The sequence below is a fragment of the Silene latifolia genome, chromosome 6, assembly GCF_048544455.1.
Source record: "Silene latifolia isolate original U9 population chromosome 6, ASM4854445v1, whole genome shotgun sequence".
Classification (NCBI taxonomy): Eukaryota; Viridiplantae; Streptophyta; class Magnoliopsida; order Caryophyllales; family Caryophyllaceae; genus Silene; species Silene latifolia.
This window is the reverse complement of record NC_133531.1, coordinates 2,886,005-2,907,573: the sequence shown is the minus strand read 5'-3', so window position 1 is coordinate 2,907,573 and position 21,569 is coordinate 2,886,005. Positions and strand designations below refer to the sequence as shown.

Sequence of the window (21,569 nt, the reverse complement as noted above, 5' to 3'; positions counted from 1 at the left end):
TCTTGTACCGGATAATAACCTCCTATAGGTTACTGTCTTCACCATGGATATTTGGGGTGTCCTGTCCCTTTATCTATGTGTTGTTTATTTTAGTGGTCGGGTTAATAATGACAAGGGTAACTTTACATCCGGTTTGTGTTGTACCTATCTCGTTTCGTATTTCTGAGATGAATTTGGCCAGGGGTCTGGTGAAGTGGGTTTCTTTATTGCTAGCTTTTTAACTACTCGTTGTTCTGGGTTACGAGTTTCTTGTTCGTTGTGGTTGTGTTCCAAAGTGTAGGAGTTTTCTCTCCTTTCGAGGCAGACCTTTCTGGTTTGTGTTTCATCTTCCCTTTCTACGCCCGTGTGGCGTAAGTACACTTTGCTCTTTATCAATGGACCAATGATCTTGTAGGGTTCCAGATGTTTACCACAGCCAAGGAGATGAATCTCCAAGACACGCTTTTGGGTCTTATCGCAGGTATTTATCCGAAACTTTATCGATCAAGACGAGTACTGATGTGTATCTGGGGGCTCGTTGGTTTTCTGAGGATGGGTATCACAGCCAAGGAGATGAATCTCCAAGACACTTTTTTGGGTCTTGTTGCAGGTATTTCTCCGAAGCTTCATCAATTAAGACAAGGAAAGATGAGTGTTATCCTTTGATCAGCGCTGCTCGCCCATTCAAGATTATTGTGAATGATAAAATTGTTTTTCGAGTCCAGACATTCGTACGCCAGCAACACACTTCTATAACCCGATATAGTTACTTTGTTATCTTAGTTTACAGTTTTAATGTTTTAAGTGCATTTGACCAAATGAGTCATTAAAGACCACATGTATGAAAACCTTTCTTTACAGCGCTGCTCGCCCATTCAAGACCACATGTATGAAAACCTTTCTTTACAGCTGCCAAAAAAAAAAAAAAAAGTTGAGTAAGAATAAATCGATTTTAACAAATACATCTAACGGATATAATCGTACTCAGTGCGACAAAACAATGAAGACACTTAAGACTCATTAACCATTACTACTCCTTAGTCAATTACCAAAATCAACCCGACTTGTGCCACCAACAATCATTCGACTTCCAATCCAATCTCAATACAACTCATCATTACTTATATCCTCCATTCAAATATGCACACTCTTTTTAGGCTGTCCTAAAATGAAGAACTAAGAAGCAGATGTCTATGATTAACCAGATTACGAAGTAATACACATTACAAAAAATATTCAACTTTATATATATGAACTAGTTTTAAACCCGTGCAAAATTGCACGGGTTTGTATTTAGGACGGTATGAATATTTTTTTGATGAATATTTTATTTTTACAATTCTATTTTAATTATCTAATAGTTCTATATCAATGATCTACATGTTTAATGTAGATCAGTGATCTAACTGGAAATGAACATTCTCCACGTAAATAGGATGCGTTAAAACCACAACTACCGGGTGAATGTTCATTTCCAATTACAGACCGATTAACATCAGTAAGAGTTTTACCATATTCGGCACATAGATCTCTCACTAAGCGCTCAACAACATCGTACTATCTAGTTTTAAAAATTATTTAAGTTATTTAATTTATTCACATTGTTTGTAATAATTAATTTCATTAATTTCTGTAATATATTCCCATTATATGTAATTCATTCCCGTAATTAAATGTAATTTATTCTCGTAATTATATAATTTTATTATTAATTATGTAATTTTATTATTAATTATGTAATTCATTCCGATTATATGTAATTTATTCATTTATTCCAATTTATAATTCATTCCGATTATATGCTATTAATTTCATTTATTCCGATTCTATGTAATTATTTCATAAATTTTTTTAAGACGAAAATTGTCGCATGGTTGTATTGGCAAACGATTTGAAGAAATAAATTCTTTGCACACCAACGGGACCCACCATAACCTGAATTTCCAAAAAAAAAAAGTTGTACAAATGACGTGGCGCATTCTTCATTCAGCATTGTCTTCTGAATTAATAAAGATAAGATTGTTAATCATTTGTGTGCGCGGCTGGTAGTTAAGTTGCCGAGTTTTTTACTCGGTATCCTATCATTGTCACCTACCATTTTTGGTGTGCGCGGCTGGTAGTTAAGTTGCCGAGTTTTTTACTGTAAGTAAATACTCCGTCATGATTTTTTTTTAAATATATCGTACTATCTAGTTTTAAAAAATTATGCATGTAATTTATTCGCATTATATATAATTCAATCCCGTAATTAAATATAAATCCTTCTCGTAATTATGTAATTTTATTGTTATTTAATTTTTTTTAAAAATTATGTAAATTCTATAATTTGTAATTAGTTTCATTTATTCCGATTTGTAATTCATACCGCTTATATGCCATTAATTTCATTTATTCGGAATTTATAAAATTATTTCATAGTATTATTTCATAGTATTTGTTCTACGACGGAATTTGTATTGGCAGAATTCTGAAGAAATATACTTCTTTGCACACTAACGGGTCCCACCATAACATGAATTTTTTTAAAAAAAATTGAATTAATGAGGTGGCACGTCCTGGATTGAGTATTGTCTTTTGAATTAATAAAGATAAGATTATCCATTGATTTTGTACTTAGTAAGTAATTTTACACATTACAAGATCATTAATAAAATATAAAAATCGAGTGACCCATGTTACTCTTTTGGTGTCCAAGTGCCATGGAATCCAAGAGGAAATGTTAGAGACTTTGGTACTTCAAACCTTGCAACAAGGACATTTGCTTCTCCAATTCGTTTTGCATCCAAGATCAATAGATTACACATTCGACGTGACACCACATACTGTCATCAAAACCGTATTAGTAAACCGACTCAATCACTCGGCCGGTGGGGGACTGCCCGATCTCAGAATTGGGGAACGTTTCATCCTGGTAGAATTCGGTTTCTATATTCACAAGTTCTGGCTGTTTTGACATCTTCGTAGCTTTTTGAATGGGTTTTGGGTTTTCTTTTTTTTCTTATATGAGGTGATTAGCTTTTAGTATCTAATTCCCACATACGGCGCCAATTGTTCTGGGTTATAATCTCGGAGCAGTGTTATTACCACGTGAGCTTGTTGAATGATGTCGTAGCTTGACTCTTCCTTTCGCTCTTTTCTGTTTAAGATAAACAAACTGAGGACTCGGCTTGGGGCCAAGTGTACTCACTCCGACGCTCAAGTCAGTAAACTTAGAGAGATAAGTTGTATGTTACTTGACGAAGTATATTGTAGAGAGATAAGGGAGTTTATACCAGATTATGTGATTTGTGAGATAGATTTGGGATCCTTTTCTCGTTGAGAGAAGTGGAGTATTTATAGACTTTCACCTTTTGTCATGTAGTGGCCAAGTGGCAGAGCAGGTGGAAAGACCATCTTATCCTCGGCCGGGTGACCCATGGCAGGCCGGCAGGCCTGGTCGACTCCATGCCGAGGGGACTGGATATGAGTACACAAATATGTCTCTCGGCTGGCTAGTTGCCGAGGCCGAGACCCAAGTGACAGGCCGACAGGCTGTGTCGGTTAGGCTGTCCAATACGTTGACTTGCTGTCTTTTATCTTTGACCTTCCTCAATGTGTTGACTCGGTCAGCGGGTGAAGAATATGCCCCATCAATTTGCCCCCAGCGTAGTCTATGCCGTGGTATGGACCTTCGATGAGTGTTAAGCGTATATTCTGCGCATGTTGAAATTCTCCTTCGGCTTCTTCTTCACCGGCTTGGTTCTGTTCCCTTGGTTCTGTTCAGGCCGTACCATATCCCCCCTCCACATGGTTGTGTAATGGACATCCAATGTGGAAAGGAAAACGGCGCTGGCCGAGACCAAGGTTTGAGAGTGTCGGCTGCTATTATTTGCCCCCGGCCGGTGCTGCCAAGCTTGGTTGATCAGCTGGCCGGTTTCCAAGTACATACCAAGGAGCGTGTCAAAGAAGTTTGGTAACTGTTGTGTCGATTGACATTCCGTGGCTGCATGCGTGACACGTGTCCTGGTGTCGGTTGGTGGACGCTTCATCTTCATGGGCTTTGCCCTGATTGGTCAATTGAATGGGCTTTGCATCTATAAATAGAGCAGTGTGCCCCTCAATTTTCCGCACAATCTTCACTTTCTCAAAAAAATTTCTCTCTCTTAGTTTTTCGAAGAGATTTCTCTCTAGTCTTCAAAGCGTTACTCGGCGTAACACTTATTCCCAAGGTAAACAAACAAATTTTTCAACTTTTTTACTTGTTAATTATTTGCTGTCACCATGTCTTCTGCTAATGCCGGACCCAGTACCTCTGTGCCGGGGGGCGAACCGTCGCATCCTTATGAGGAGGAGCCACTGGTTGCCACCCCGATAGGGTTTGGGGGTCCAAAGTCGTCGTCTCCTGAAGTGGATGAGAAATATCTCGAGGGTTTTTCTGATGAAGATGTTGATGATGATAATGATGATAAGGCGACCCCATCTGGTTCGAAGAGGCCGCAATTCTTGGATCACGGCGACGTCTGTTCGATCAGTCCTGATCGTTCTTGGACGAATAAGTTCGCTAGTTGCTCCGGCCCTGACCTCTTTGTAGATCATTACTCCTTCGACATGAGGTATAAAATTGTTATCCCTGAGGATGGTCAGGCGGTTTGTTGCCCTTCCGAGGGCCATATCGGCGTTTACATCAGACACCTGGAGTATGGGCTCCGGTTTCCTCTGAATGTACACGTTGTTGCCATAATCAAAGCTATGAACGTCGCCGTGGCGCAACTGCATCCGTTGGCCATCAGGACGATTGTGAGCTTCGTATGGCTCTGTCTCTTTAAGGGGGAGACCCCAACGGTTAATCTGTTCCGCCGGCTCCATCATCTTCGGCAGGCCACCCTAGGTGGCACGGGGTGGTACAGCGTTCAGACGGAGCCGGGCTTCGTTACCGTTACCAAGTTGTCGTCTTGCAAGGACTGGAAGGGGCGGTGGGTTTACGTCGAGGTGCCGGAGGATTACCCACTGCCTCGGTCATTCCAGAGCCGTGTCAACTTGCGGTGCGAGAATAGGGGGAGTATGAAAAATACGTCTCCCGTAATAAAATTAAGATGGACGCCTTGAAGGTTTATCTTAATGAGGACGAGAAGCGGGCAATGAAGCTGTTCGAGGCTGAGAAGGACGGCACGTCGAAGGGGTGGATGCCCCCAACGCAAATCGTTCTTCAGGACGAGCCGCTTTGCCACGTCGGCCTCATACCGGCCCTCCGCCAGGGTGAGTAGGGTCGGTGTGAGGCCCACCTTTGCTTTTATGTTTCTGTATTTGAACCTTGGTTTTACTTCTTTTGTTTAACTCTTGCTTCGTTTCTTTTGCATACCGATTTGGCCCGGAACTCCCCGCTTCCGTCCTCAAGAGGTTGGGACTTGACAAGAACGGGAGAGTTGTTGAGCGGCATCCTAGGGTCGAGCCGCGTGATCGTAAACCGGCCCCCAACGAACTAATGGAGCAGCAGTTGAAGGCACTGGATGTGGCGGCGGCTCAGGCGAAGATTGGCGGACGTGTGTCGCGCCGAACACCGAAGACAATTACTACGGCGGCCACGTCGTCAACTCCGGCGCAATCTTCGATCCCCGAAGTCAAAAGGGAGCAGGTGGTGGTCGTCGATATTACCGATGAGGAGGTCACCGTTGCGAAGGGTTCTCCTCCTTCGAAGAAAAGAAAAGAAACAATGCCTGCTACCGCTGCTACCGAGGCCGGGGGAAAGAAGGACTCAGCCGACCCTCCATTCAAGAAGGTCCAAACTGGTACGGATCTAACCCATGGCTCACATTTATCCGGTTCTTTAGGCATTCCTGATGATAGGCTCTCTGACATGTCAATGAATGTTGACATGGATGATTTGTCTGAGTTTTTTGTAGATCCGCCGTCGTCGGCCGTCGCTATCACTGAACGACAATTGGGGAAGAAACCTGTGCAGGCGGGCGATCAAAATGTCAGCGTTGACTCTTCATCCCAGAAGGTTTCCCCTGCTCAGCTTGTGGCGGAAGGCGCAAGGTTGTCCAAGAGGCTGGCGAAGTGGACTGAGCTAGCTGGCGCTCACATTATAGAGCAAGAAAAGGCCGTGGCTCAATCCGCTCCTGAGCTGGAACGGCTTAAGCTTGAGCTTGTCGCTACTAAGAAGGTGGCCGGGAAGGCGAAGCTGGACCTCCTCGATGAGCGGAAGCTTAGGGAGGATGCTGAGAAGGCGATCTTGGCTGAGAGAGCTAAGGCTGAGTCTGATGCCGCTAAGCTGCGGGAGGAAAAGGAGAAGCTTGAGGCCGGCTATAAGACCATGGTTGAGCTTAGGGAAGAATGGAAGTCCCTGCATGGCGCCGAGGCGAAGGAGCACAAGAACACTAAGGCTGTCCTTGCTCAGAGGGAGAAGGACATTGAGACGCTCCAAACCGTCGTCATCCCTGGCATGTGTGCCCAGTACCGGGACCAGGCTGAAGACGCTACCAGGGATGTGATCAAAGAGCTCTTTCCCGAAGGTAAATTCCCGTGGCTAGACTTTGACCGGCTTCTTGACGAGAAGGCGGCTGCTGCGGAGAAAAAGGCCGCGGAGGAGGCAGAGGCGGCGAAGGCCGCCGAGGAGGCTGCGGAGAAAGCGGCCCGGGATGCTAAGGTGAAGGAGGCCAGGGAGGAAGCTGAGAGGGCTAAGGCAGATGAAGCTGCCAAGTTGGCTTCTGGGCCGTCCAACGCTGATGATGCTGCTACTGCTGCCAGTGGTGAGCAGAAAAAGGCATAGGGAGACGGGCGGTCGTCACCGGATTCACCCGGCGTTTCGGACAGCTTCAGCTGTTCGGGGGCCAACTATTGAGCCTTTCCTCCCTGCCAAGCTTTTGGCGCTTCAAATATTATGTCTGTAACCTTTTGTTGTACTTTTTGTTTTTGTTGTAAAACATTGGTAGGTTGTGTTTAGGCTATCCCTATGGGGACGGCCGTCGTCTTTGTTTTGCCTTCACCTGTAAACATTTCAATAAAGTTTGTTTCTTTGCCCCCGGCTTGGCCGGGGTATTACGTTTCAACATATTGAGTGCTATTTCGTTTTTACCTCGGCTTGGCCGATGCAGCTAGAAGGCGCATCTCAACTGTACTGAAACGTTTATCAACATGTTGGCATGTTGGTCGCTTCCTCCTCCGCACACGGTCTTAGCCGAGGCGGTCAGATTTGCGTTTCCCAACCACCGCTGTGAACATGTTAGCGTATCGGTCGTTGTGTCCCCGTCACTCTCGGTCTGGCCGAGGCAATAGGGGTTACGGCGCGACAACGTTCGTATCTGTAGACGTGTTGATCGCTTCCTCTTTCACTCTCGGTCTGGCCGAGGCGTCCGATTTGCGTTTCTCAACCGTACTTATACGTTCCTAAGCATGTTGATCGTTGTGGCGAGTATCAACTGTTGTTGGCAAGTCGTGTTTCCCTCGTCACTCCCGGCTCTGGCCGAGGCAACTGAGTTTACGTTTTGACTGCTTTCCGTATCTATAGACATATTGATCGCTTCCTCTGCCACTCCCGGATTGGCCGGGGCAGTCAGATTTGCGTCTCAACAGTGCTCATACGCTTTTGTACTTCGGTAGTGACTGCCCGGCTTTGGCCGCGGCGTCTTCTTTGGCATGACTTATGGAGGGGACAAGTACGTTGATGGAAAACTTGGATCATTCTTCCTAAGGTATAATCATGCGTTGGGGTGCCCACAACGGTCTTGGACACCTCCACCGCTATACAAAGTATTTCCTTAGATTGTCCGTGTTCCAATGGCTTATTAGAGGAACACCCTCCATATCTGTCAGCCGGTAATCACCGGTTTGCCCTCCTGCCGTAAGGATAGGCTCTTTTGTGCTCTCCCCCCCCGGTCCGAGACGTACATTAGTGTCAGGGCCCGGATGGGCATTACTGGATTACTCCCATCCGTTGAAAAACGGATTTTCTATCCGCCCCGTCGGAACTTGCTCCTGGGTCTCCAACTACATACTTGCTGAGGCTCCCCTTTCGGATTAGCTCCTCGATGGCGTCCCTTAGGTGCCGACAGTTGTCGGTCTTATGGCCGGTGTGGCCGTGGTACTCGCAGTACTGGCTCGTGTCACCGCCCTTCCCCCCTCTCATCTTGGGGGGCCTTGCCCACTTCTGTCCGTCGTTCTTGCTTAGGGTGAAGATCTCGGCCGGTGATTTGACCAGGGGGGTGAGACTGTTGTACCGCTTCGGGGTGTATGGTCTCGGACTCCCCCCGGCGCCCGCCGAGTTCTGTTTCCTATTAAACCTCTCAGACCGTGACCTATTCCTGTCACAGTGGTCTTCATCTACATTGTCCCGGCGGCTCCTCCTCTTTGGGTGCCCAGATTCGCTGTGGCCTACCCAGGTCTTGTGATAGTCTTCCACCTTTATGGCTTGGTCGGCCATCTTCCTGACGGAGTCTAAGTTGAGGTCCTCGCACTTGATGAGCTCGTTTTTGAAATCGCCTTTCGGTAGGCCTTTCATCGGTCTGAAGGCCGCCGCCGGCGTTCGGCTCTCGATCTGCTGAACCTTAGCGTCAAATCTCTTGACGTAGCTCCGGAGGGACTCGTCCTCCCCCTGTCGGATAGTCAGGAGATCTGATGTCTCCACGGCCCTTCGCTTGTTGCAAGCATACTGGGCTATGAAGTTGTCCCTCAGGTCGGCATAACAATATACCGATCCATTAGGTAGCCCCTTGTACCAACTCTGAGCCATGCCGTGGAGAGTCGTTGGGAAGACTCGGCACCACACCTCATCGGGTTGCTCCCACACCGACATGTACGACTCGAAAGCCTCGGCATGGTCGGTGGGGTCGTTATCCCCTTTGTATGATATGGCTGGCAGCTTCAGTTTAGTTGGCACCGGGACGTCGAGGACGCAGGCACTGAGGGGCTGTCTGACCACGTGTCGAATGATACGCGGCGATCGGCTCCTCGCACCCTTTGTCCGGCTTCTCTCCCCGTGGAGGGAAGGGCTTCTTGTCCGACTTTGGTGAGTCGGACTTCTCTCTTCATTTCTTCGGGGGTGGCCTCGTTGGTGCCGCGGCGACGCTGTCCTCCCGCGAGGGGGGGAAAGACTTTGGTCGGCCACTGGCAACACGGGCACCGCTGGCGTTTTGGTACGCCCAACCTCTTGCATTGCTCCGGTCAGGTTGTTCGGAGTAACCTTAGGGGCCCTGGTCACCTTTGGGTGCGCTGCTGTAACCGTCGTTGTGACGGGGGTTAGCGGCGTACTGCCCATCGGGTCCAGGAATAGCTTCAGTTTCGCTGCATCAACCACATGTCCCATGACGGTGACTTGGTCGGCGGGCAGCGGTGTTTCCGGCTCTTTCGGCATCCCGTACTTCACCGACTCAATCACTCGGCCGGTGGGGGACTGCCCGATCTCAGAATTGGGGAACGTTTCATCCGGGTAGAATTCGGTTTCTATATTCACAAGTTCTGGCTGTTTTGACATCTTCGTAGCTTTTTGAATGGGTTTTGGGTTTTTTTTTTTTTTTTTTTTTCCTTATAGGAGGTGATTAGCTTTTAGTATCTAATTCCCACAGACGGCGCCAATTGTTCCGGGTTGTAATCTCGGAGCAGTGTTGTTACCACGTGAGCTTGTTGAATGATGCCGTAGCTTGACTCTTCCTTTCGCTCTTTTCTGTTTAAGATAAACAAACTGAGGACTCGGCTTGGGGCCAAGTGTACTCACTCCGACGCTCAAGTCAGTAAACTTAGAGAAATAAATTGTATGTTACTTGACGAAGTATATTGTAGAGAGATAAGGGAGTTTATACCAGATTATGTGATTTGTGAGATAGATTTGGGATCCTTTTCTCGTTGAGAGAAGTGGAGTATTTATAGACTTTCACCTTTTGTCATGTAGTGGCCAAGTGGCAGAGCAGGTGGAAAGACCATCTTATCCTCGGCCGGGTGACCCATGGCAGGCCGGCAGGCCTGGTCGACTCCATGCCGAGGGGACTGGATATGAGTACACAAATATGTCTCTCGGCTGGCTAGTTGCCGAGGCCGAGACCCAAGTGACAGGCCGACAGGCTGTGTCGGTTAGGCTGTCAAATACGTTGACTTGCTGTCTTTTATCTTTGACCTTCCTCAATGTGTTGACTCGGTCAGCGGGTGAAGAATATGCCCCATCATTTGTAATAATTAATTTCATTAATTTCTGTAATATATTCCCATTATATGTAATTCATTCCCGTAATTAAATGTAATTTATTCTCGTAATTATATAATTTTATTATTAATTATGTAATTTTATTATTAATTATGTAATTCATTCCGATTATATGTAATTTATTCATTTATTCCAATTTATAATTCATTCCGATTATATGCTATTAATTTCATTTATTCCGACTCTATGTAATTATTTCATAATTTTTTTTAAGACGAAAATTGTCGCATGGTTGTATTGGCAAACGATTTGAAGAAATAAATTCTTTGCACACCAACGGGACCCACCATAACCTGAATTTCCAAAAAAAAAAAGTTGTACAAATGACGTGGCGCATTCGCCATTCAGCATTGTCTTCTGAATTAATAAAGATAAGATTGTTAATCATTTGTGTGCGCGGCTGGTAGTCAAGTTGCCGAGTTTTTTACTCGGTAGCCTATCATTGTCACCTACCATTTTTGGTGTGCGCGGCTGGTAGTTAAGTTGCCGAGTTTTTTACTGTAAGTAAATACTCCGTCATGATTTTTTTTTTTTAAATATATCGTACTATCTAGTTTTAAAAAATTATGCATGTAATTTATTCGCATTATATATAATTCAATCCCGTAATTAAATATAAATCCTTCTCGTAATTATGTAATTTTATTGTTATTTAATTTTTTTTAAAAATTATGTAAATTCTATAATTTGTAATTAGTTTCATTTATTCCGATTTGTAATTCATACCGCTTATAATATGCCATTAATTTCATTTATTCGGAATTTATAAAATTATTTCATAGTATTATTTCATAGTATTTGTTCTACGACGGAATTTGTATTGGCAGAATTCTGAAGAAATATACTTCTTTGCACACTAACGGGTCCCACCATAACATGAATTTTTTTTTTTAAAAATTGAATTAATGAGGTGGCACGTCCTGGATTGAGTATTGTCTTTTGAATTAATAAAGATAAGATTATCCATTGATTTTGTACTTAGTAAGTAATTTTACACATTACAAGATCATTAATAAAATATAAAAATCGAGTGACCCATGTTACTCTTTTGGTGTCCAAGTGCCATGGAATCCAAGAGGAAATGTTAGAGACTTTGGTACTTCAAACCTTGCAACAAGGACATTTGCTTCTCCAATTCGTTTTGCATCCAAGATCAATAGATTACACATTCGACGTGACACCACATACTGTCATCAAAACCGTATTAGTAAACCATCTTATATAACTCATTATTCAGAAATTAAGCTTATGACATCTCACAACCTGTTAAAATAACGTTAAAAAGAGAAAGTGTGTAAGATGTCACATGTCAGTAGCAAGAATAGTTGCTCATTATAAAAGTCGTGTTTTGACAGTAACGCATAAATCAAACAAAATTCGTAAATTTGAAAAGAAATGTTATCTACCTCAATCACGAGAAGATATCCATCGTCCTCACTCGAGTGTCCTCTTGAGACAAACATTGGTTCTCCAACAAATCGACGGGTACCCGAAAACCAAGTACTTGTTGACTTGTTAAATGTGTTGAGCTTTACTATAGTATCAAAGGGAAAGTGTGGCATTGTATGATAAGATCCAGAACAAGAGGCAGCATACACATACTTATGTTTGTATCCGGAAACTTGAGGATTTATGATTGGAAAATCTGAGGATTTAGTCCATTTGTTTAGGTTTGTTGTGGTGCACAATTTAAGACCATCATTTCTTTGCATCTTAATAGAGACCTACAATAAAAGACAAATATTTGTTATTAAATTTCATGTATATGGGTCAAATAAGATATTCACAAATCCGACTTATTATCATCCCTATTATGGCATATAATAGGAAATAATATATATACATAGTGAGAAAGATGTAACCTCAATTAGTTGTGGAGACAATTTCTCCTTATCGTCGATGCAATTCATCGTTGATGGCTTAAGGATGTCACTTTGATAATTATATCCTGTCATTTATCGATCATCATAACTTGTATAAGTGTCAATCAAATTTAATACCAGACCGTGAAAAAAAGCGTTAAAGTTATGACTCTATGAGCCTGCTATTAATCACTAGGTTAAAACCTCAATATGTCCCATTTTAGGCTAAAACTTGTTTATCCTAAAGAAAGTCAAGCCATTTGTAAGAACTTGTTGTAATAATCATTTAACTTTTTAGATCAACGAATTTTCTAACTTGTACCCAGAAAAACCGTTACAATTTCATTTTGTAATTAAATGTCCTTTAAACATCATCAATAACATTTTATCATAAAATAGTCACATACTCACATTTTATCCGTCTTCATTTCAGGCGGATACCACCCGTCTAAAATGAGAATTTGCGATAATCAATAAGTAAAAGAAAATTAGTTACCAAACATGTTCTGAAAGTTGAACCATTTGTAAGAACAAGAAGTAGCATGTATCCGGATGAACAAATTTCCATCATTGTCTATTTCTTCATATGCATTTGCAACATGTAATAACCATAATTGAGGAATTTCAACAGGTCGTCTTAAATAATCATTTGTTGAATGGGAGCTACGCTTGCTCTCAGGGAAACGAGGAAGTATATATATAGGAGATGTTGGCTTGCTATGATCGACTGATAATGTTGATATCATCGGTCTTGTTCCGGAAATGGCTCCCATTGATCCTACACAACAATCACAACAATGATTCAATACGTATCGCCATCAACACCATAATCAGCAGATGTTAACTAGCTTAGTTGGTAAAATCATGAGAATTGGTGCTCATGATATGAGTTTAAAATTTTAAATCTCATCAACATTAAAATCGCCCTTATGGCTCCCTTTACACTAAAAAAAACGCCACCACGAACAACTATGATACAACAATAACATTTTTATTCCCCAAGACATTATTTAGAAATAGCAAATCATCATAAATTTTACGGTAGCAAGAAAGTGTTAGAAGCATATAGTTAAAGTTAAAGGTAGTATTTTACGTACCTAAAATATCAACCTTGACTCGATTGGGGAATACTATGTAATGTGTATCAGTAATGGCCCAATCATGAATCATCGAGTGAGCCTGAATGATATACTCTCTTTTATGCAACAATTTAAAACTTGAATCAAATTCTGAAAACAAAAAGAACACACATCAGTTGATGATGGGGTTTAAAACCACGTCATGAGCATCACCTCTAAGACTTTGCCAACTAAACCACTTGACATTTGCTGAATAATAACCAGATAGTTAGTAAATAATGTACCATAGAAAGTGCAATGACTTATAGGAAGTACCATATCCTCAGCATTACATGTCATAACTATAAGCCGTCCCCTTTGAGCATCAATCTTGTAATGGGACAACATTCGCTTTGTAGGCATTTTAAACACTCCTATCCACCAACACACAAAAACCACAAAATCACAGCAATAAATAACACGATAAAATATAATTACCCCATAAAATTACGTCACAGTATTATTATTTCAACATATAATGGACTAGCACGTGGAAAAATTACCATGAAGAATCGGCTTCAGTAAATGAGCAACAAAATCCCACACACAACATCGATTAAAACCCGATACCTCTTCATTTTCACCATCACAATAATCAATAAGGTCGAAATTTCCAATTGTATCCAATGTTATAGGATCAATTTCATAAGGTGATCCACCTTCCCATAAACAAAATAAACGTCCACCCCATTTTAAAATACTAGTATTAGCAACATTTTTCATGACCTTTGTATTAGCGATCATTTTACCGCCTTTTAATACCGAAAATGGGCCTCTATGGGTAAATTCCCAAGACCCATTTTTTGGGTCACATTCTTCAATTTGGGCCTTAGTTTTAACATACTTAGCTGAAAAATTAACCTCATTATTAGGCCCATTAATCTCAAAAGCCCGTAAATATCCATGTCCGTCAAGTGGGTTGATACTTGACCCGTAATCGTCGATAAATAACCCAGGCCCAATAAGATAATACGTGCCATTAGGAAAGTCTTTAGGTAGTGCACCATCTATTAACTTGAGTTTAATAGGGTTTGGGACTTCAAATCTTTGTGACATGAACAAAAATTGGTAGTCCCAAAAGGCTACTTCCTCATTATCCACCTCTAGTTTCGAGGACCGGCTCTCGGGGTTTGAAATGGGGGCGTGTCGAGATGTGGTGGCGTAGGGTCGAAATCGGACCGAGTTTGGTGGTGGTTGCAAATTTTTGCATGGATGGAAGTTAATTGGGGGAACAATGTGATGAAATATCGCATGCATTTTTAGAGCACCTGTTCTTGTTTAAGATCGTCTTAACTTAAGACGACTCTTACAGTTTATTAAAATAGATATGGAAATAAAAGGGGATTGTGACAAGTTGGAAGCTAAGACGTATTTAAGCAAGATCAACTTTTTTTTAGAGGGGTTTAGATATCAATGGTGTAAATAAGTTAAAATGATGCAAATTCTATGATTTGGCATAGTTGTATAAATACTAGGCAAGTAAGTGATACTTTGCTACTACTTACTCACAAATTCAAGATCTCTTGATGAAAGCATGGACATATGGCAGACATATCAATTGTTTCAATTGAAATGAGTATGTTTTCAATTTGCTTCTAAGTGGCTACTGGCTAGGACTCTAGGAGTCTAGGAAATTAGTGGGTTATTATTCCTATTTTTTTTATTCAAATAAGCGCACTGTGTCGCGGATGACAATCGAATCCCAACATCATGGTTGAGGTAAGAGAGCTTTTACCACTTAAGTTAACTTTTATTCTGGGTTATTATTAGTGTACTTGTTTAATTTACTTTTGTATTTTGTATTTGCAAATCCAGATAATTTACTTTTGTATTTGCAAAACTAGATTATTAGACAATCACGAGTTTTAGCGTTGAATATTCGAGTTGTTGAAACCCCGTGGTTCCCTATACACGAAAAATAATCCCCCATACTATTAAGAGAATAAAAATTCTCAATTATTTTCCCTCCAAAAGAAATATGTTTAAATAAGGAAACAAAACTTTATTTTGATTAAATTATTTTATTTTAATTAATCTATAATCTTTTAATCATTATAATCTTTTTCTAAACTAAATTATAATCTTTTAATTAAAATAAAACAAAACTGGTATAAATCTAAAAATTCATATATGAAAAACTATAAATTAATATTATTAGATTCGTATAAAAAAAAACTTACCAGTGCTTAATTCGTAATAAAAAAAATTATGAACTAACATTATTAATTTTGTGACAAAAAAAATTTAAAACTATTTGAGAAAATTTATAAATTGAAATCTTTTTGTTGTGTGGTAAAAAAATTTCATTAAAATAAGATTTTATGACTTTACTTAATTCTTTTGATTAGTTTTTCATTTCAATTTTTTATCCTTATTAAAATACGAAAATTTAATAATGTGTCAATTTTAAATCTATAAAAAATAAACAATACATTATAAACTAAATGATCTAGAAATACCGTGCATGCATGCGCGGGATCTATACTAGTTTATACTAACGGAGTAAGTCATAACTTGAAATCCGTGACTTTAATTAACTTCAATTGAGATCCCGAGTTATTCACTAATTTATAAAACCGCACCACGATTTAATTGTGGTTCGGAAGATTCGATCCTAGCAATGACTAGGGCGGGCCACACAATGGTAGCACAACTTCTTTAGCCGTTGAATTGGCATCTCATAATCAAGTATGCCATTCTACCGAAAAAATTACTTAAAAAAATAATCAAGGTATGCCATCATTTGACTTTGAACTTAGCAAGCCTTTGTGATGATATGGAATCAGTTTGCCTTTGCCATGATAAAATGCATCTATCTACTATTGCATTACCATAATGGGTTGACATATGACATTCCTATTATTATTGTCTTATAATGTTAGGGCAATATCGGTTCGTATCAAGGATCGATACCATCCTCTCACATATCATTATATAAAGTCAATCATTTCAATTGTTTTACTTTCTATTTTCAATTAATTTTACGATGAAATTCATTTGTTAATAGAATAGAGAAATGGACTAAAAAAGGAAAATAACATTCATAAACATAAATAATTAAACATAATATTTGTAGTTTTGATACTTTGGCCATCAAAGTCTAGCAACTACAAAATAATAACTACTCAAAATCACCAAAGCTAACTGATTTATTTATTCAACTAATAAATCCTAGATTCTATATTCTCGAGTGGCGTTATAACCACTAAACCACCCATTATATAACTACATACGCCTGAAATCACCAAAGATAAGTGATTTATTTATTCAGCTAATAAGTCCTAGATACTATATTTTTGAGTGGCGTTATAACCACCCATTATGTAACTACGCCTGAAATCACCAAAGATAAGTGATTTATTTATTTATTCAGCTAATAAGTCCTAGATTAAATATTTCCGAGTTGCGTTATGACCACCCATTATATAACTCCTAAGAAGAAGAACCAGAGCATTGTTTGGTAACAAAAGCCTTAACAGAAGGGATTTGGACATCCTTAAGAACAGAGCAACACCCTGAACTTAAAGACAACTTATGACTTTTCAAAAACGAACGGAAATCATCCACACACGGACTCAAGTCAGGGTGTTTTGGCGGGTTAATTGGGTGATGGAACGGAAATTCCGGTGCTGACATTGGTGGAAGAGACGGGAAATGGGGTCGTGGAAAATGAGGTGGACGAATGAACGGATGTGGAAAAAAGAATGGGTGTGGAAAAAACCATTGCGGCGACACGCCTTGGTTAGCCAGTTGCTGTGCATATAATGCATATTGTTGTTCAGCATCATTTTGTTGTTGTTGTTCTTGTGCTAATGCAAGTGAGGATAAGGCTAGGAATGCGAGGAGGACAATCAAGACGGTCTTCATTTTTCGATGTTTTTTGTTTTTCGAGTGTGATTATGATTTATGAAGTAGTGATTTTTGTTGATGATTATTAAGTGTAAATTTGAGAGTATTTATAGTGATCTGAGTGGGAGTGTTTTGAGTGTTGTTAAATGTTGAATCTTAATTTGTAGAGTTTAAGTTATTATCAACTTCTGTTAATTGGATCAAGTTTAGCTTATGAAGGATTCTGCTAAGATTAGTTAAAAGATAAAGTTTTATTAATTTGCGAGATAAGATCAAATGATAAAGATAATTAAAATGTTGACTGATTTGCGAGAAGAAGTTGTAGTTGAATCAAACTATAGTTACAATCGAGTATCGAGGAGATTTGTTTTAACTGGCATTTGTTGGTTTTTCTTCGACATTTCAGTTTGGTTACATGTAGCGTACGGCGTACCAATATGATTATACGGAAAATTAAATATTGTAAAATCCTCCTTTGGGGTAGGGAGGACGTCCTCCAGTAGGACGCAGGAATTTCTCATGATTATACTGTATGATAGTATGATAATACTTCTTCCGAGTTGACATGGCTATTGATGAACACCTAAAATTAGACGTTAAACATGTTCGTTTTCATAATCTAGAGTCTAAATGTGTCCGACACTTATAGCTAGTTAGGTGCAACATAAGGCCTCGAACATTTTGTAGAATGTGACATAGGGCATATAACCATAGGTCCATACATATCTAGTCATTAGAACTATTCTTTGATGTCAGCCTAAACGGGCTAATTTCTTTAATCAATCGTTCGATGCAGTTCTTAACGCAATTTGTATACTAGTACCGAGTAGAACAAATCATTGATTGAAGAGTAGTTACATTTACACATAATAAGTAGTTCCTATACAAGTAACTATGAATTGAGTTATGCTTATGCTCATGCTTAGATGTTATACTATTCAATAAGTCTTGTTTCAGACGATCTGAAATAAGACGCATCAAATGCCACCATTTTTTTAATAGAATGTAACCATTTCATGACCAAATGCTCATGCTTAGATGTTATATTTGCTTCATTTCTATACTAATGAATAGTGATACTTTCCAAAGCAGAAATTCCAACTGTATCTTGTTTCACTAATCTAAAAGTTTCATCCTCGTCGATTATAGAATTCGTTCTGAATTTAGAAATTAATTTAAGCTGAATCTTGATCTAGGACCGCGATGAAATTGTATACGGTGATCATGATAGAGTTACAGTCTTACAGAGCATGCAACAGAGGAGTCATGCATAATAATATGTATTTTTTGAAGTTAAAAGATTGTTTTTCCTTGGAAAAAATTTCACACAATTTTCCCCCAAATGCTAATTCTTGTGAACTAAATAAAACCTGTTTTTTTGCAAAAATTACTGCATTATATTTCTATTCATGCTACTTTCATGCATGTTCACCTAATTTCTTCTTAGAGTAAAGCTATAAATCTTCACATCTATAAATACCTCCTATAATCTTATGTGTCTTACAAATTAAATCACCCATTTTGTAGCAAGATTTGCAAATAATCTTGCAATGATGAAGACTAATGATCATCATAATGGTAAGTTTTCGACAAGTGGTCGCCTTCCGACACCAGGAAAGGCAACTGTGCTAGCTCTTGGTAAGGCTTTCCCTCAGCAACTCATTCCTCAAGAGCTTTTGGTTGAAGGTTACATCCGTGACACCAATTGTCATGATTTGGCTGTCAAGGAGAAATTGGAACGACTCTGTAAGTTAATCTTGTTAAACAGAAGTCTCTGGTAAAACGGTTTTTTTATAAGTTGTACAACATATTAAGTTTACGAAATGTTTTGGTTGCCAAATTTATTAGTTTTTGCGGTAAGACGATTTTTTTTGTTATTGGTTCATAAATTCATTAAATGTTATTGTCAATGTCTTGTTTTCTTGAGATTATTATATTAATCATATGACGTATGTCTTCAGTAAAACGGTTTAGCAGAATCAGCCAAGGTTCTTTCTTCAAGTGTCGCGTTTTCTTTTAACTTTGATTTTGTAACTTACCAATCTTTTTGTGAATAGGATCGTTCTATAACACGAAACAAAGTCTAGTCCAATTCGTATTTTTACCATCGCGATTATGAAATGTTTTTGGGTGGTAAATCTTTAGATTTTCGCGGTAAGACGAGTATTGGTTCATAAGTTCATTAAATGATATTGGTCAATGTCTTGTTTTCTTAACATTATACTATGTCTTCTGACATATGTCTCCAGTAAGACGGTTTAACAAAAGTTGCCAACATATATCGAGTTTATGTCCTATGACATGTGTCTCCGGTAAGACGGTTTAATATATATCGAGTTTATCAGTTTATAAAAAGTTTTGGATATATGTACATAAACTTATTTGGTTCTTTCTTCAATTGTCGCGTTTTCTTAACTTTGATTTTGTAACTTACCGATCTTTTGTGATTAAATTTCCTATGCTTTGATCATTTAGCCCTATTCATATTTTTATCATCGCGATTAAATTTCCTATACTTGATTATTTAGCTTAACAATATTCACATTTGATCCTTGTTTTTGGTGATTTAGGCAAGACAACAACAGTGAAAACAAGATACACAGTTTTGTCCAAGGAAATTTTGGAGAATTATCCTGAATTAGCAACTGAAGGCACACCAACAATCAAACAAAGGCTAGAAATAGCAAATCCAGCTGTTGTAAAAATGGCCTTAGAAGCAAGTTTAGTTTGTATCAATGAATGGGGCCGGCCGGCCCAAGACATAACCCACATTGTCTATGTTTCGTCGAGTGAGATCCGATTACCCGGGGGAGACCTATATCTTGCTACCGAACTTGGACTTAACCCGGATGTGGGTCGGGTTATGCTTTATTTCTTGGGTTGTTACGGTGGGGTGACCGGTTTAAGGGTGGCTAAGGACATTGCTGAGAACAATCCTGGAAGTCGAGTTTTATTGACCACGTCTGAAACCACTATTTTGGGCTTTCGCCCTCCTAACAAGGACCGGCCTTATGACCTTGTTGGCGCGGCCCTTTTTGGTGATGGAGCGGCCGCTTGTATTATTGGTTCAAATCCTGATTTTAGTCGAGAACGTCCGTTTATGGAGCTTAATTACGCGGTCCAACAATTCTTGCCCGGGACCCATAATGTTATCGATGGGTGCCTTACTGAAGAAGGTATTAATTTCAAACTTGGTCGAGACCTGCCTCAAAAAATTGAGGAAAACATCGAGGAATTCTGTAGGAAACTTATGAATAAATCAGGTGTTACAGAGTTCAATGATATGTTCTGGGCCGTTCACCCTGGCGGCCCAGCGATTATGAATCGACTCGAGAATACTCTAAAGTTAAGTGTGGATAAGTTGGAGTGTAGTAGAAGGGCATTGATGGACTTTGGAAATGTGAGTAGTAATACTATTTTGTATGTGATGGAGTATATGAGGGACAAATTAAGGAGTGTAGAAGGTGGTGGTGAAGAATGGGGTTTGGGCTTAGCATTTGGGCCTGGGATTACCTTTGAAGGTATTCTTATGCGTAGCCTTTGATTGAAGCATTTACATGTGTTGCTTAATAAAATCCATGTTTGTTTTTTTTCTTAATTAAGAATGATGTTTTTAATGTAATTTTCAAGTAAGATTTTACTTGAATTTATAAATATATATATGTTGCTTTTTTAGTCATGAGTTGATTGAGTTCTATTACTACATGTAAGCAATGAAAGCTCATTTCGGATTTATGGTTTACAAAATGAGTATATAATGAGTTCAATAATTAAATATAGTGCAACGACATATGTAATGATGTACGGAGTGCTAGTTAATTATTTGATCCGAGTTAATCTATTGATCCTCTATGAATAGCAAGTCAGCACCTTATTACTTGCTAATTTTAGTAACTAAAGTCATAAAACTCAAACTACTTGATAGATAATACTCTCTCTCCTCTTTGTATGAGTCATTTTCATATTTTTGGAAACCAAATGTTCCTAATCAAAGGTTATGTAATATTTATTAATTAAAGTATAGTTTACGCATCTAATGACACAATTTTCGTAACTTTTCTCAAAACACAACTTGTCCAACTACACATCAATGCTTAGATTAAACAATAACATCATCGCGAAATTAAAAGCAAAAGCCATAATGTAAATCTCAATTTCAATCGTGCCACATTTTCGACTACCAAAGCATAATCTCACTAATTCCATCATATCACTCAAACCCTCCAAACACATTGCGATGATTACCAAAATCGATAAAAATGTTGCTCGTCAGCGCCGCGATCAACTAGGCACGAGTGCACAACTAGGTGTGTAACATTATTAACCAAAACGTTCACCACAACAGGCACATCCCCTTAACAACAAAACCCTAGCGCGAGTAGTTATACTTGTCTTAAAGGTGATCAAACGCAGCTTTACGTCGAACATGGCCGAGTTCACGTTAAATTTTACGAGTTAGTAGGCCAGACTTGTATTTTTCTTAAAAATATCTTGTTGCTACTCGCTTATTCCGCGAGTCAAATAAACCCGACTTAATAAATGGGAAACTCTACTTGAAGCTAAACACGTGTATATCAATAAACTCAAAAT

At 39.6% G+C, this 21,569-nt stretch overlaps 2 protein-coding genes across 2 annotated transcripts; one reads left to right on the top strand and one right to left on the bottom strand.

Moving 5' to 3' along the window:
* Window positions 1-11,120: 11,120 nt before the first annotated feature.
* On the bottom strand, window positions 11,121-14,611 carry LOC141658470 (carotenoid cleavage dioxygenase 7, chloroplastic). Its single transcript, XM_074465417.1, has 7 exons — window positions 13,634-14,611; window positions 13,376-13,504; window positions 13,110-13,241; window positions 12,509-12,790; window positions 12,013-12,098; window positions 11,557-11,874; window positions 11,121-11,337 (listed from the first exon to the last, which is right to left on the bottom strand). Exons 1-7 carry the CDS (start codon window positions 14,385-14,387, stop codon window positions 11,191-11,193), a joined length of 1,848 nt encoding a protein of 615 aa, XP_074321518.1. The 5' UTR covers window positions 14,388-14,611; the 3' UTR covers window positions 11,121-11,190.
* A 3,856-nt stretch (window positions 14,612-18,467) lies between these two features.
* Window positions 18,468-20,816, top strand: LOC141585969 (type III polyketide synthase A). Its single transcript, XM_074407059.1, has 2 exons — window positions 18,468-18,725; window positions 19,550-20,816. The coding sequence occupies exons 1-2, from the start codon at window positions 18,530-18,532 to the stop codon at window positions 20,521-20,523; spliced, it is 1,170 nt and encodes a 389-aa protein (XP_074263160.1). The 5' UTR covers window positions 18,468-18,529; the 3' UTR covers window positions 20,524-20,816.
* The last annotated feature ends 753 nt before the right edge of the window (window positions 20,817-21,569 follow it).